The sequence below is a fragment of the Ornithorhynchus anatinus genome, chromosome 7 (genome assembly GCF_004115215.2).
Source record: "Ornithorhynchus anatinus isolate Pmale09 chromosome 7, mOrnAna1.pri.v4, whole genome shotgun sequence".
NCBI classification, from domain to species: Eukaryota; Metazoa; Chordata; class Mammalia; order Monotremata; family Ornithorhynchidae; genus Ornithorhynchus; species Ornithorhynchus anatinus.
The window spans coordinates 47,691,991-47,705,531 of record NC_041734.1 but is presented as its reverse complement, the minus strand read 5'-3'; the positions used below and the strand labels follow the sequence as shown (position 1 = coordinate 47,705,531).

Genomic DNA, 13,541 nt, shown 5'->3' with positions numbered 1-13,541 from the left:
AGATGATCAATTGATTTCATTTTTGGCTGGTAGTGAAAATGGAACGCACCAGTTTGTCATTGTTAGCGATGTCCAAATGTCTTGGTCATTTTCATTGTTATGAAATAATTTTTCTTTTATTCCTTTGAGCGTGGCAAGCCCTGTGGAAAACTGCCCAATTGTAAAACTCGTTGTTACTTTCTTCAAGCATCATGTGTTGATATGTTTATTTTCATGATTTTCTCAGGACCTCTGTTACCCTGTCATTAATTTAGATGGTTGGCTAGAGTTCCTAAACAAAGAGGGAGAGAAATATTTAGTATGGTCTGTGCTTTATTTAAGAATCAGAGAAGGCTCTGGCTAGTCTAGTAACAGAACTTTCTTTCCTGAATTTAGAGACCACTAATTGATTATTTCCATTTGGTGATACCAGTTGGTTTTAAATCCTCGCTCATCTGCACTTATGAAATGTACTATGTGTCATTATTGGCAAAATATATTAAAGTGATTTTCCCATCAGAACATTATGGATCATCCCTCACTCATCTTCGTTCAACACCCCCTGAAGTGCTGGAAGTGAATAACACCCTTAAAATGAGGACTCTTTCACCCTCTACTGCTCATAACAAGTACACTCTCAGCCTTCTCTTCCTCCTCTCTTTCCAAACTCAACAGAGGCTGGAATACCTCAAAAAATCATGAAACTCTAGGGACTTTAAGTGTGACCTAAAGGCATCCTATATTCAATCTAGGTTCATAATCTTGCTGACCCCTTTTTGTCCCTTTCCATCATTCCCAGGTCACTCCTTCCATATTTACCCAAACACCCAAACTTAAGCACAAGCCAGAGTCCTTTTTTAGGTAAGCGACTCCTGTACTCCTGCTGTCCTATGGCAAATCCACCAAAAGCATTCACGTTCTGGTGCTCCTCCTGGGAATCACAGAACTTTATCTTATACCCGATACATGAATGTGGGGAGAAGAGAGAAAAGAGAGCGATAAGAGATGAGCTGGAAGGTGAAATTACCTTAACCGGGTTGGACAGAGCATAAATCAGCTCCTCTTTCACCCTCCACTGTCCAGTGGATTGGAGCATGGGAGTGCAAGAAAGAACAGATGAGATAAAGCCAGGGTTGGTCTAGGGCACAATCTTCTATTTCATGTATTCCCTGGAAACAGTCTCTCGTGCTCTTTTTAGAGGCAGGTACTACAGGGAACCTTCTAGTCAAAACACAGCCCCTGGAGTAGACCAGCTGCCTCTCATCTCTGTAGTAATTCAGGAGAGAGGCAGAATAATCTTTTCTTCCACATCAGAGTAAACTAACATTAAAGGAAGACTAGAGCTCATAGAGTAATAGGGCTGAGGGGCCTTGAGACATCATCCAATTTATCTCTGTCTTTGGGAAGGCTACATTTGGGCCATTGCAGACAGATGAGACTCTCACCTGTTTATAAAAACTTGAGAAAATATTTCTGGGTCTTCTCGTGTAACCGGGTACAGTGTGGTCATCGTGGCGTGTGGCCTAAAATCCTCATGCTGTGGAGTCTCTGGAGATCCTTCTGGGGGTTCCACTTTTTGACTCGGCCCACACTGTGTAAAGGGATTGCTCGGACTCCAAGCTGTCTCTGAGGACCTGCGGAAAACACTTCCCTACCGAATCGTTCCGACCCAGAAGCTGCCGTCCCAAACCTGTCCCAAAGTGGATTACAACTTGAGTTAGAAGTGTTGGAGATCACTGTTTAACATGACACCTCCTTATGGGGCCTAAAATTATTTGAATCAGGTAAAGACCTTCAGAAATTCTCAAAGGAACTCTTAGATTTCCCTCCCCGAGGTCTCATAAATGGAAGGGGAATCTCCAGACCCACCCTTTTAGGGGGGGAAAGAATTCCCCTCTTCCCCTCCTCCCTGCGCCTTCACCTCCCTTTCTACCTCAGCTTTCTACCCCCGCCAAAGTCCTTTAACAGGAAGATCTTTGGTAGCTGGTTTTGTTTGCTTTCCAGTTGGGTAAAGAAAAGGGACAGAGGAGACATGAACTGCAGTTCCTTTGCTCTGCCTCTGAGAATTTCTCATCCAAACCTCAATCACGTAGGATTGCGTAGAGAAGGTGGGGGGTGGGGGGGGGAGAGGGAGAGAGAGAAGGGCGGGAGGAAGAAGAGAATGAGCAGGAAGGAGGTGTGGAGGGGGGAGAGAGAGTGTGGAGGGGAAAGGAGAGAAGAAGAGAAGGAGGGGGAAGGGAGGGGGTAGGACTGGCAAATGGGCAGGGCACCAGAAGAGCTTCACCACACCAACGCCCAGCACACTCTCACCTGCTCGCCAGCTTGTTGTGGCAGGCTCCCCCTCCCTTCTAGGAGCACGAAATAAGTTAAGGGGGGAGGGGAGGGGTTTCCCTTTCTGCACCCCACCCCCTTCCTTTAAAAGCATCCGTGGCTCAGTTCCTGGAGTGCCCTGGTTTCGAGCAGAGAGAGAGAGGGAGGCCGAGCATCATCTGACGGTCCCCGCCGACCGAGCCACGGCCCCTCAGCCCGAGCAGGGGGGCTCAGCCCTGAGTCGGCCCGCAGGGCGGAGGGCTGCGGGGAGGCGGCGGCCGATGGATCCCCGGGCTCGCCCCGTCCGCCGGAGGCGGGGATGCCAAGGGAGCTAAGGGCGGCGGCGGACGGGAGGCAAGTTTGGGGAGTTGGCAGCGGAGCCCGTGGTCGTCCGGGGCGGATGGGCCGGACCTAGGCTGGACCATGCTGGCCGCCGGGGCCCGGGCCCAGAAAATGCCAGGACCAGACGCCCCTCGCCAGCTGCGGCCCGTCGGGAGGGAGCCGCCGGTGCCCACCCTGCGCCCAGCGCTCCGACCGGCGCCCGCCTTCGAGGACTGGCATGGGAAGCGTCGACCGGCCTGAGCGCTCGCCCAGCGTTTGCATCCCACCGGTCCCCCTCCACCTCCCGTTTTCTTTGGGGTCTGGGGGCCACGGGAATCGGACCCCCCCCCTCGTCTGCCGGGTCCGGGTTGGGGGGGTCCGGGCGATGGAAGGAAGGATGGGGCCAGACCCCCTCTCTGCCATTTCGTCCCAGCTGGGCTTTGGCCTGGGGGCGTTTCTCCTCCTAGCTCTCCAGTCTTTCCAGGCTGTTGCTCTTCTCCTTCCCTAAACTGAGACCACCTGTGCCCGTCCCCCGGAAGGAGGGAGGGGGAAAAAAAAGGAAGAGGAAAAAGTGAGGGGGGGGGGACGAAGAGGAAAAAGTGGGGGGTGGGAGGAAGAGGAAAGGGTGAGAGTGGGGAAAAAAGAGGAAAGGGTGAGGGAGGGAAAAAAAGGAAGAGGAAAGGGTGAAGGAGGGGGAAAAGGAAGAGGAAAGGGTGAGGGAGGGAAAAAAAGGAAGAGGAAGGGGGGGGGGGGAGAAATTCCCCGCCAAGTCCCATCGGATCCTGCCTTCCCCTTTTCCCGTGGTCTTCCCGAAGGCCGGGAATCTCCCTTCCTCTTCTCCTATCCCATCCTCTGCTGCACCGTTGGTGATGGATTAAGCCTTCATCCTTCCCCTTCCTCGTGCCTCGCCCTTCGCAGCTGGAAACAGCTGCAGCCTCGGCGGCAAACCTAGTCCATCTCATCCCCTCCACCCCCCTCCCCGATTTTGGGGTGGGGGGGGGGGGGGTTTGGCCGACAACCCCTTCCCGCCTCTTGGAATTACAGAAGTCCGGATCCCCTGCGGAACAGAAATAAATACCTTAAGCAAACGAGCAAAATCAGGAAAGGGCTGCCCAGCGCAGATGTGAGGGATTAGAGGTGGATCGTCTAGTCTTCCAGAAACCGGACACAGAGAGTTAATTTGCCGCCTTCTCGGTTTCCTCCTCTCGCCGTTGGTGGTTTGTTTTCTATAGGTCCTTTTACTCACTTTCTAGGATTTTATACCCAAGGACCCGCCGCACACCTCGTTCCTTTCCATCGCTTTGTACACGGTTTTTTTATACTTCTACAAATGCATATGTATATACAAATCCAGATCTCCGCGGACATCTGTTCTTGAAACAGGGGGACTTTTTCTTAAAGATTATTATTGTTATTATGGACCCCCTCTCCCTTCCGAGTTTGATCAAGCCGAGGCTACCATCTCTCTCTCCCTTTCCCCCCATCTGAGGTGGACCGGCTCGGCTCCAGGACCCGACGGACCAAGTGGTAAAAGTTTTGGGGAGTGTTTTTTTTTTGGTGGGGGGGGGACGACTGAGCTCCCAGGAGGTGATTTGCCGCCCCCCCCCCCCCTTAATTTCTCCCCTTTCCCGCCTTGGAAGTTTACATCTGGATTTTTACACGTCCCGACCCCTTCCCTTTGGTCCTAACGAAGATTCCGACTGCCCCTGCCCGGTTGCTCTCCGGCCCCCTCCAGAAATTGATCACTGCCTCCCTTCCCCTTCGCCCTCTTGATCGAGAGACTTTTCTTTGGACCCGACCGAACGGGGCTGATCGAGGAGGGACGGACGAAAACACGTTCAAAGAGCCATCCCAGACACAAGCACACACCCCCCCCCCCCCCCCACCCGCCCAAGGCAGAGCCTCCTCGGCCCGGCCCGCCCCGGCCCGGGGGGCCTGAGGGCCGGAGAAGGGGCCGGCCGGCTGACCGGCGATGGCCGCGGCGATAGCCAGCTCGTTGATTCGACAGAAGCGACAGGCGAGGGAGTCCAACAGCGACCGGGTGTCGGCCTCCAAGCGCCGCTCCAGCCCCAGCAAAGACGGCCGCTCCCTCTGCGAGAGGCACGTCCTAGGGGTGTTCAGCAAAGTGCGCTTCTGCAGCGGCAGAAAGAGGCCCGTTAGGCGGAGACCAGGTCAGTACCACCCTCGCGGCTATCACCGTGGCTTTCCCTGCTCCTCCTCCTCCTCTGTCCCTTCCTCCCCCTCCGCATCCTAAACTCTAACCCTTTCCCGCCCCCCTCCCCACAGCATCCCAAACTCTAACCCTTTCCTTCTCCCCACCATAACGTCCCAAACTCTAACCCTTTCCCTCCCCGCGACCACAGCATCCCAAACTCTAACCCTTTCCCTTTCCGCACCACAGCATCCCAAGCGCTAACCCTTTCCCACCCCCGCCCCCCACCACAGCATCCCCAACTCTAACCCTTTCCCTTTTCCCAATCCTGGCATCACAAACTTAACCGTTTCCCTCCCCCTTCAACAGCATCCCAAACCCTAACTCTCCCCCCTCCACCCCCACCCCAAAACAGCATCTCTAGGGCCTGGTGAAACTCCTCTAGGGACCCAGCATCCCGGTGAAGTAAGGACACGCTGTCTGACTCCTCTCTGTCCCACTTTCTTTCCCTCTGTACATCTCTCCGGGTGAGAATTCTCTCTTCAGGCTCTCTGACCCCTTCCCCCCTCTCCCTTTGACCCGCTCTTTGATTGACCTCTCCTCCGCGTTGTCCTTTTTCTCTTTGCCCTGGCTTCTCTTCTTCTCTCCCCCGTTTGCTCTGCCTCCTCCTCTTCCTGCTCCTTCCCTCCCGGGCTTGGCTCGGATAGTTTGTTTTCCCTTTGTATCACCTGGTTTGGAATGGTTTCTCTTTGTGTTCCCTGGTTTGGAATGGATAGGGAGAGAAGCAACCCATCTGAGTTGAACTTTGAACCTGATATGGAAAAGAAAACTTGAGGCGTGCTCATTTATGTGACCCTTCTCTTAAGGGGGTGGTTCCATTTCTAAAGGAGTAGGCTTCCCCAGGTGCCTCGGTTTTTACCTTGGCGATTGGACAGTTGTAACCTGTCCAAACTATCAGTCCCACAGATCCATAATCCTTGCGAGGTGGCACTACGCGAACCTAACCGGTGTCTGGGTTAAGGGGGGAAAATTCTTCAGTTTTTAAAAACTACCTTGGGCAAACCTCTGTGGCCCTTTGCATGCTGAAATCCTATTCCTGGCAGCATCCTAAACCAATTCACTGACCAATTTAGTGTGACAAGTGTTACTTGAAGAACTCATTCACCTACAATTGTTGTGACTGTTCGTGTGTTTTCATCTCCTTTTGCCCTGATTTATTTTCCCTTCCTTCCTTCCTTCCTTCCTTCCTTCCTTCCTTCCTTCCTTCCTTCCTTCCTTCCTTCCTTCCTTCCTTCCTTCCTTCCTTCCTTCCTTCCTTCCTTCCTTCCTTCCTTCCTTCCTTCCTTCCTTCCTTCCTTCCTTCCTTCCTCCTTCTCTCCTTTTGGCTTATCTTTACTTCTGGCTACTCTTATTTTTCATGCCTTTTATTATTACAGCCTCTCTTTGCCTATTCTTTTTTTGTCTTCTCTCTTCTTCCTTCTACCTACATCCTCTTTTCTTATGTTGTATCCTTATCCTCCCTTGATTTCCCTAGTTAATGTTTTTTTCTTCCTATCTACATTTCACTGTCCCTCTGCTTTCTTGTTTCCTTCTCCTCCTTTATTTCTATTTGTTGCTGTTCTAGTCCTCTTTCTCTATCCCTCTCCTTTTGCGCTACTTCCACTTGACAAATGACATCTCTCATTTGCTATTTTGTTGTTCTCTATACTTCCCCTAGCCCTTATCTGAGTTTAGTCTTGCCTCCTATTTACCTTCTCCTGTCTGTGTTTGTGCTTCATTCTCCCCTTCTTTCCAATTTCTAAATTTCATCTCTCTGTTGTGTTATCTTCCCTCCCTTTTTTTTCTTCTTTTTAGTGGGCTCTCTTCTTTTTGACTAAGCCCCCTCTTTGACCTTCTTGATACTTCCTTGATGTTTTCTTTATCTTCATTGCTGTCCTGTTTATTATTATTGCACACTCTCGTTTCCATTTTTACTCCCTTTTGTTCTGTACCCTCTCTGCTTTATTGTTCTCGTTTATTAGTGGGCTGTTCTCTTCCCTATGCTTTTATAATTTCCCATTTCTTATTTATCCCTAATAGCTTCCTTCATTTCTTTCTTACTTTCGATTGGATTCCTTTTCTCCCACCTTAATGCTACGGGGTTGTCCCTGCTTTGCTATTTCTCTTAATTTTGCCTGCAGTTATTTGTCCCTGTAACCTGCAGGGCACAGCTCTTCTCATCCTGAAAAAGGAGTTTGGGAGAGGGAATTCTCACACCCCTGCTACTGTTCTTCTGTAAACCTGCTCTGCAGTCAGTGTTTAGCTCCATATTGCCTTCTTTTAAGGATTGGTGTCTCCGGATAGAGCTCATGGGATCGGGAATCAAAGAATGAGGATGTTGGAACATCTTCCCGCTTCTCCTATTTTTTTTCGTGTGCTCTTCCCAGCCTTGATTTTCCACGTTAATCTAATTTCTATCAAATCTTTCCATCTTATGTTTGTCTTCTAATGGTTTTCTCTTTTCTTTCAACCTCTTTATTCTTTTTAAAATTTTCCTTCCAACCCTCCTCTCCTCTTCCTACCTTTTCACCTAACTGCTTCTGCAGCTAAGACTCATATCTCATCCAGCATAAAGTGAGAAGGAAAGAACCAGAGGGGACTATTCCTCAGATTCACAGCTGCTGTTACCTGGTTTTTTCTGCAGGTGGCAATTGGCTCTAAACTGCCTTTTGCTTTTAAAGCGTGGTTGGGGACAGAGGCCAAAGGGTGGGATGTGGGATAGATAGCTTGGTCGTGCTAACACCCAATTAGTTGCCTGGCAGGAGGAGTGAGGAATCTGGAAGATCCATGTTTCCCGTGGACAGAAAAAAAGAATGTTTACTAGCCCATCAACAACCATGGCTTCAGGAGAAAAGTGTGCGTGCATGTGTGTGTGTGTATGTGTATGGTGAAAGGAGGGTAAGCAGGGGCAGCAGTCATAACATGCCTGGTTCCTTAAGGAACCAATGAGCATATGTGTGTGGGCTGACAGACACTTAGGCAGATATATAGCTAGCATTACCGTGTTGCTTCCCAAACCCCACTCGCCCTCCCACTCACTCACTCCTACCCTTTCCATCTTTTTCTGTCATTCTCTATCCATCACCCATCCATCTAGCCGACTCCCGATCATGAAACGACACTGTTTTCCTTTATAACTCTACATCTTTTCTACCTTTCTATTTTTTTAATCTTTTTCTTTTTCTCTGCTGATGGTTGAGAAGAAAGAAAAGGAAACATTGTGAGGTTTTGAGGAAGGCATGGGTTTTGTCCCTAGAGATGACCTCAGTATTTTGTTAGGAGAGGTGTGAACAATGGCCTGTTGGCATAAGCCTGAGAGAAGATTGGGGCCCCCCAGGAAAGGATAGCTCCATCCAACTGCCACTGCCAGGGAGCTGGTGAATGTTTACTGGAACCCAAGACTTGGGAGCAATGAATCAATCTCAGTGTTGCAAAGAGTGCTTTGAAAAATATACTATGAGGATAATGGAGAAGAGATGGAAAGGAAATGTATCTTTAGACATCAATGAAGGAAGGGACCCTTGACTAGTGGTTTTCCTTGAAACGGATCTCTTGTGGCTGGGATTTCAGATAAGAATTCTAACTGGTGCCAGAATGGCATTGGATATCACTCTACAGCAGTCTAAAAGTGTAGTGAAACTAAGCTTTGGATTAAAGAGGCCTTTTATAGCCACCAGTAGTTGAGACTTTTGATTTTTAAAGTATTAATATATTTTCCCCCTTGTCCTGGTCTTTGACTAAGATTTTTATTCTTTCTGTGCTGTTTAGAAAATCAATAAATTTAAAGTAATTCCTCAAATATTAATGACCCTAGAGTTTGTTCTCAGGTAATACTGCATGCTACATAAAATCTGTTTTCTTGTAATAACAACTGTACTTCCAGCACTAGGTATGGGTTGAAATATTAAAAAAACGGGCATGTTTTGCCCAGATAGCCATAGATTTTTGTAGTTAATCTAAATATTTCAATATCAATCCTACTTAACGAATGCATTCTCTGTGCAGAGCACTTTATTAAGTGCTTGGGAGAGTTAGTAGGCATGAATCCTGCCCTTGAGGATCTTATAGTTTAGAGGGTGGGCAGGCGGGCAGTAAATAAATTACTGGTAGGAGGAAGAAATAGAACGTGAAGATATGTACATAAGTGCAGTGGTCTGTGTGAATACCCAAGGCCTTGGTTACATGGAAATTCTGGAGTGCCAGTTGAGGAGGAAAGAGACGGTGGAAATGAAAGATTAATCAGGGAAGACCTCCTGGAGGTGATGTGAAGGCCTTGAAGATGGGGGAGAGCAGTGCTCTGTTAGATGTGAAGGGGATAGGGAGAGACAGGAAGAAGGTAGGATATGAGGAAGAGTTCGGTGGTGAAAACCTACCTAATTATGTCTATTCTTTAAAAATGACAAGATTTTCAGTCAAATATGTTCACTTCTCGAACTCTGAAATGTATTTCTTCCCCTGAAGTTCAGTGTGGAAGAGAGTTGTGTGGACTAATACATAGGATGGAAATTGAGATTAGAATTTCTCTGGGTGACAGAAAAATAAGATTTTAAAATAGTAACCAATTGACCCAGTTTCTGAACATTGTTTGGAAATAGGTAAAATGCCTGATGTAATCATCTGTGGAAAAAAGGGTGATTGTACTATTTACTCTGCATAGCCCTTCCATTAGTCCCCCTTTGGACTTAGTGAGATTTAGAGACCATCTGAATAACTTCTGTTACTCCCTTATTTGTCTTTTTAATCTCACTCTCCCCCAGGCCTCCCAAACTGCTCGTCCACATAGGGGTATTTTGGCAGAAAAGATCCTCATCATTGTTTACTTGCTTTGGCTGAAGGCTGATTGACACATTTTGGTAGTAAGCTGTCTCACCCAGTGAAGACATTCAGAGAGGAAGGGAAAACATACAATTTACCTGTAAATCAAGGAAGTCTGTTCCCAGGTCTAGATGCTTGCAAACAGGAAATGGCCTTTTGGGAAGATGATAAAGTGGTAGTATTGTTATCAACAAAATAAAATAATATGATTTATTGATATTCCATGATATGTAAATCAGATGACTGAGCCTAATTTTTTTCTTTTTGGCCTGCATGTATGACAATGAAAGACACGTGTTGTTGTTTTTTAACTGAGCAAGTTTTTCTTTTTCTTTTTCATTTTTTATGAAACTAAAAATAGAAAAAATGTAATATGATGCAATACCTTTTTTTTGTTAATAATGACCTATGTATTCTCCCACAGAAATCCTTTACAAACACAAAATCATCAGTCCATATAAATAAGTTCCCTGTGAGTGACAGTGGAGTTGCAGCGGATGAAGCTAGGGGAACACACTGAGAAGAGAAATTAAATAGGCCACATGCTTCAGTGAATCAGTGGAACAAATGCATCCTGAAACTTTGGCTTCTCACACCTGGGGATATGCCCTATTAGCCAGATAACAAAACAAAGGGGGGAAATTCTCATAAGATGGTTAAACCATTAGGTTAAGAAGCAGTAGATCCTGGTGCTCTTTCTAGTGTCACCATTAATTTCTCCCTCTCTCCTCTCCCCCTTCTCTCCTCTCTCTTTCTCCCCCTTTCCTCTCCTCTCCTGTCTTTCTCCCTCCCCCTTTCTCTCCCTTTCTCTCCCTTTTCCCCCCTTTCTCCTCTCTTTCTCTCTCCTCTCTCCTCTCCTTCTCGCCTTCTCTCCTCTCTCTTTCTCCCCTTTGCTCTCCTCTCTCCTTTGTCTTTTTCCCTCCCCCTTTCTCCCCCCTTCTCTCCTCTCTCCCCCTTTTCTCTCCTCTATCTTTCCCCCTTTCTCCTCTCTTTCTCCTCTCTTCTCTCTCTCCTCCGTCTTTCTCTGCTCTCTATCCTGTCTCTCTCCTCTCTTCACCCCCTTTCTCTCCTCTCTTTTTCTCTCCCCCTCTTCTTTCCCTTTCTACTCTCTTCTCTCTCTTCTCTCCCCCCTTCTCTCCACTTTCTCTCTCTCCCCCCCTTTCCCTCTCTACTCTGTCCTTTTCCCCCACTTCTCTCCTCTTTTTCTCTCTCCCCGCTCTATCTCCTCTATCTTCTCCCCCTCCCCCTTCTCTCTCTCTTCCAGCGGAAAGAGCCCGGGCCTGGGAGGTCATGGGTTCTAATCCTGGCTCCGCCATCTGTCAGGTGTGTGACCTTGGGCAAGTCACTTCACTTCTCTGGGCCTCAGTCCCCTCATCTGGAAAATGGGGATGAAGGCTGTGACCCCCACTTGGGACAACCTGATTACCTTGTATCTACCCCAGCACTTAGAACAGTGCTTGGCACATAGTAAGCGCTTAACAAATACCATCATTATTATTATCATCTCTTAACCTTCTGGGATACTTAATTTTCCTATCTATAGAATGAAGGCCATATTTTCTTGCTAAATACTTCTAACTTCCAGAGAATAATGATGACATAATAATAGCAATGGTGCTCTATGTTAAGTGTTCACTATGTGCCAAGCACTGTCCTAAGTGCCAGAGTAGATGCAAGACAATCAGGTCAGACACAGTCCTGTACTTCATCAGATTCTCAGCCTAAGGGGGAGGGAGAACAAGTATTTAACCCTCACTTTATAGATGAAGAAACCAAGACACAAAGATATTCAATGACTTGCCCAGGATTATAATCCGGTTCTCCTGACTCCAAATCCATGCTCTTCCTACTAGACTGTGCTGAAACCATGACATGAAGAGCTCTATGGTTTACATTTAGATGCACCAACTTACTAAGCAGGTTAGAGAGGTAATTTGGTGGGTTTTTACACTATTATTCCTGTTTTTATTATTCACAAAGGTATTCTATTCATCTTTAAAAAAAACTTTAATTATGAAGAATCTTCCTAGGTTAATAGGTCATTTTCAACCCCCCTCACCATTGATATTTGTAGATCTAATTGACTCTCTTCCAAAAATGTGAAAAATACAGTAGGCTAGAAATTAATTTCATCTACATTCCCAGTGTTGAGGTAACTATTCCAAGATGAAGGTCAATTACATCGATAGATTAGCACAACAGTAGTTTGCTCTGCCTTTTGCTGTGCTAGATTTGGGAAAAACTGAGACATGGAACCTTAAAAATGAATCTCACCATCCTGCGAAGGGAAAGGAGGAATACGAGGGAGGGTGTCCCTGAGCTAGGAAAAAGCTTAGGAGATATTTATATCTGTTCAGTTCATTTTTTTCATGCTGGTGGCCCTTTGCAATTTCACATTGTTTTTCACGAGTCAGAATGTGAGCATAAAACACCTGTTCTGAAAGGCTGCTGGGAGGTTTGCTAAAATGTAGTTTGCTGCTAAAATTCTACTAGTCCAACGGGTGTCTTAATGCCGCAGTGTGAATTAATGAGTTATTCATTTCTGTGATGTGCTTCACTTGTGAATGGATGAAGTATGCAAATGAATGAAAATTCGTGTAGAGGAAAGGGCATGAATTGTGCTTTGACCCAGAAAGCCCAGTGATTATATTTACTTTATTTATGTGCCAACTTAGTAGTGCATAAGTTCCTGATGGTACAGTGGATTAGATTCACTTTCAAGGGGAAAAGCATTTCAATGTTTAGTGAGCAGTTTTACAGCAAGCTTCAACCGGGAGTGCTTTTTTCGATTTGGAACTTGGCTTTCCCAAGGAATCAACTCCTTGTCTCCTCCCCCCTCGAATTAGTAGAAACAATGCATCCAGGAAACAAAAGAGTGAAATGAGAATGTGAAGGCAATTTTAACAGTCTTTCAATTTCTTTGAGTAGTGAGTTTAAGGGAGAATAATGATTTCACTTCTCAGACAATAATTTAGACTGGTGAGCTTCAAGCAGGACAGGGAATGGGTATGACCTAATTAACTTGAACCTAACCCAGCACTTAAAACATTGTTTGACTCATAGTAAGCACTTAACCAATACCATTAAAAATTAGTTGAGTTTTTGGTATGAGCGATACAGTACAGAATGAGCATGTACAAAATTTTGGTTTCCCTGAATGAAGCTATTTATCCTAACATCGGTTCTTTCTGTTAAAAAAAAAAAATATGGCCTTCCCCAATAATTGCAAGTCTTTCAATTTGTTAAGGTCGTGATGCTTTAAATGTCCCTAAACCTGCATTTTCCTGCTAAATGATCAAAACAGCCATTTACAATATCTAGATCCGAAACATCACAGAAAAGAAAGACTTGACAACAAAACCAGTGGTGAAGGAAAAGGAATACTTGTCATCTGATCTATTAAATGCAGAAAGAGCATCTACTGTGAAAGGTAGATGTATATAGGTCTAAAAAGCTCTCATTTCTGAAGATATATGTACAGGTTATTCAGTTGGATTCCTTCTCTTTGAAGTATGACTCATGTCTCTGAAGCACAGAATCAGCCTAATTAAATGATCTTTGATTTAATGTTGTTAAGAGCAATCCTTTCTCTTCAGAACCCCACCATAGGATTTAATATGATAGTTTGCATACATTTTATTGCACTGTTTTAGCAACATTGCATTTTTATGAACAAACTATGTTCCTATTGTAAGAATCTTTTTTAAGTAGGTACTGTGATCTGTTGATTACTTTCATTGTACAGTCAACCCAGCAAGCCATACTTCAGAGTTTAGATTTTAAAATTTAATGAGGTTAATATTCCTTAACGAAACAAAAAGATCAATTTGCCCAAATTGAGGCCATCTCTATATCTGAGCTAATAAGCAGTTTTCTGGACGAAATTCAGGCTTCAAAATCATAACCCACAATATGAGTAACTTCC

The 13,541-nt window shown here is 46.0% G+C and overlaps 1 protein-coding gene across 5 annotated transcripts in view; it reads left to right on the top strand.

Annotated features, from left to right (window-relative positions):
- The window catches only part of FGF12 (fibroblast growth factor 12), a 443,674-nt gene that overhangs the window by 232,679 nt on the left and 197,454 nt on the right, over positions 1-13,541 (top strand). Inside the window, exon 1 of one of the 5 annotated variants that reach the window (XM_001511415.4) lies at positions 4,545-4,781. The exons of the other annotated variants lie outside the window; for them this stretch is intronic. Coding sequence (XP_001511465.1) covers positions 4,583-4,781 — 199 coding nt within the window. The 5' untranslated portion in view covers positions 4,545-4,582. Of the gene's footprint in view, positions 1-4,544; positions 4,782-13,541 lie in introns of those variants that run through there. 5 annotated transcript variants of the gene reach the window in all.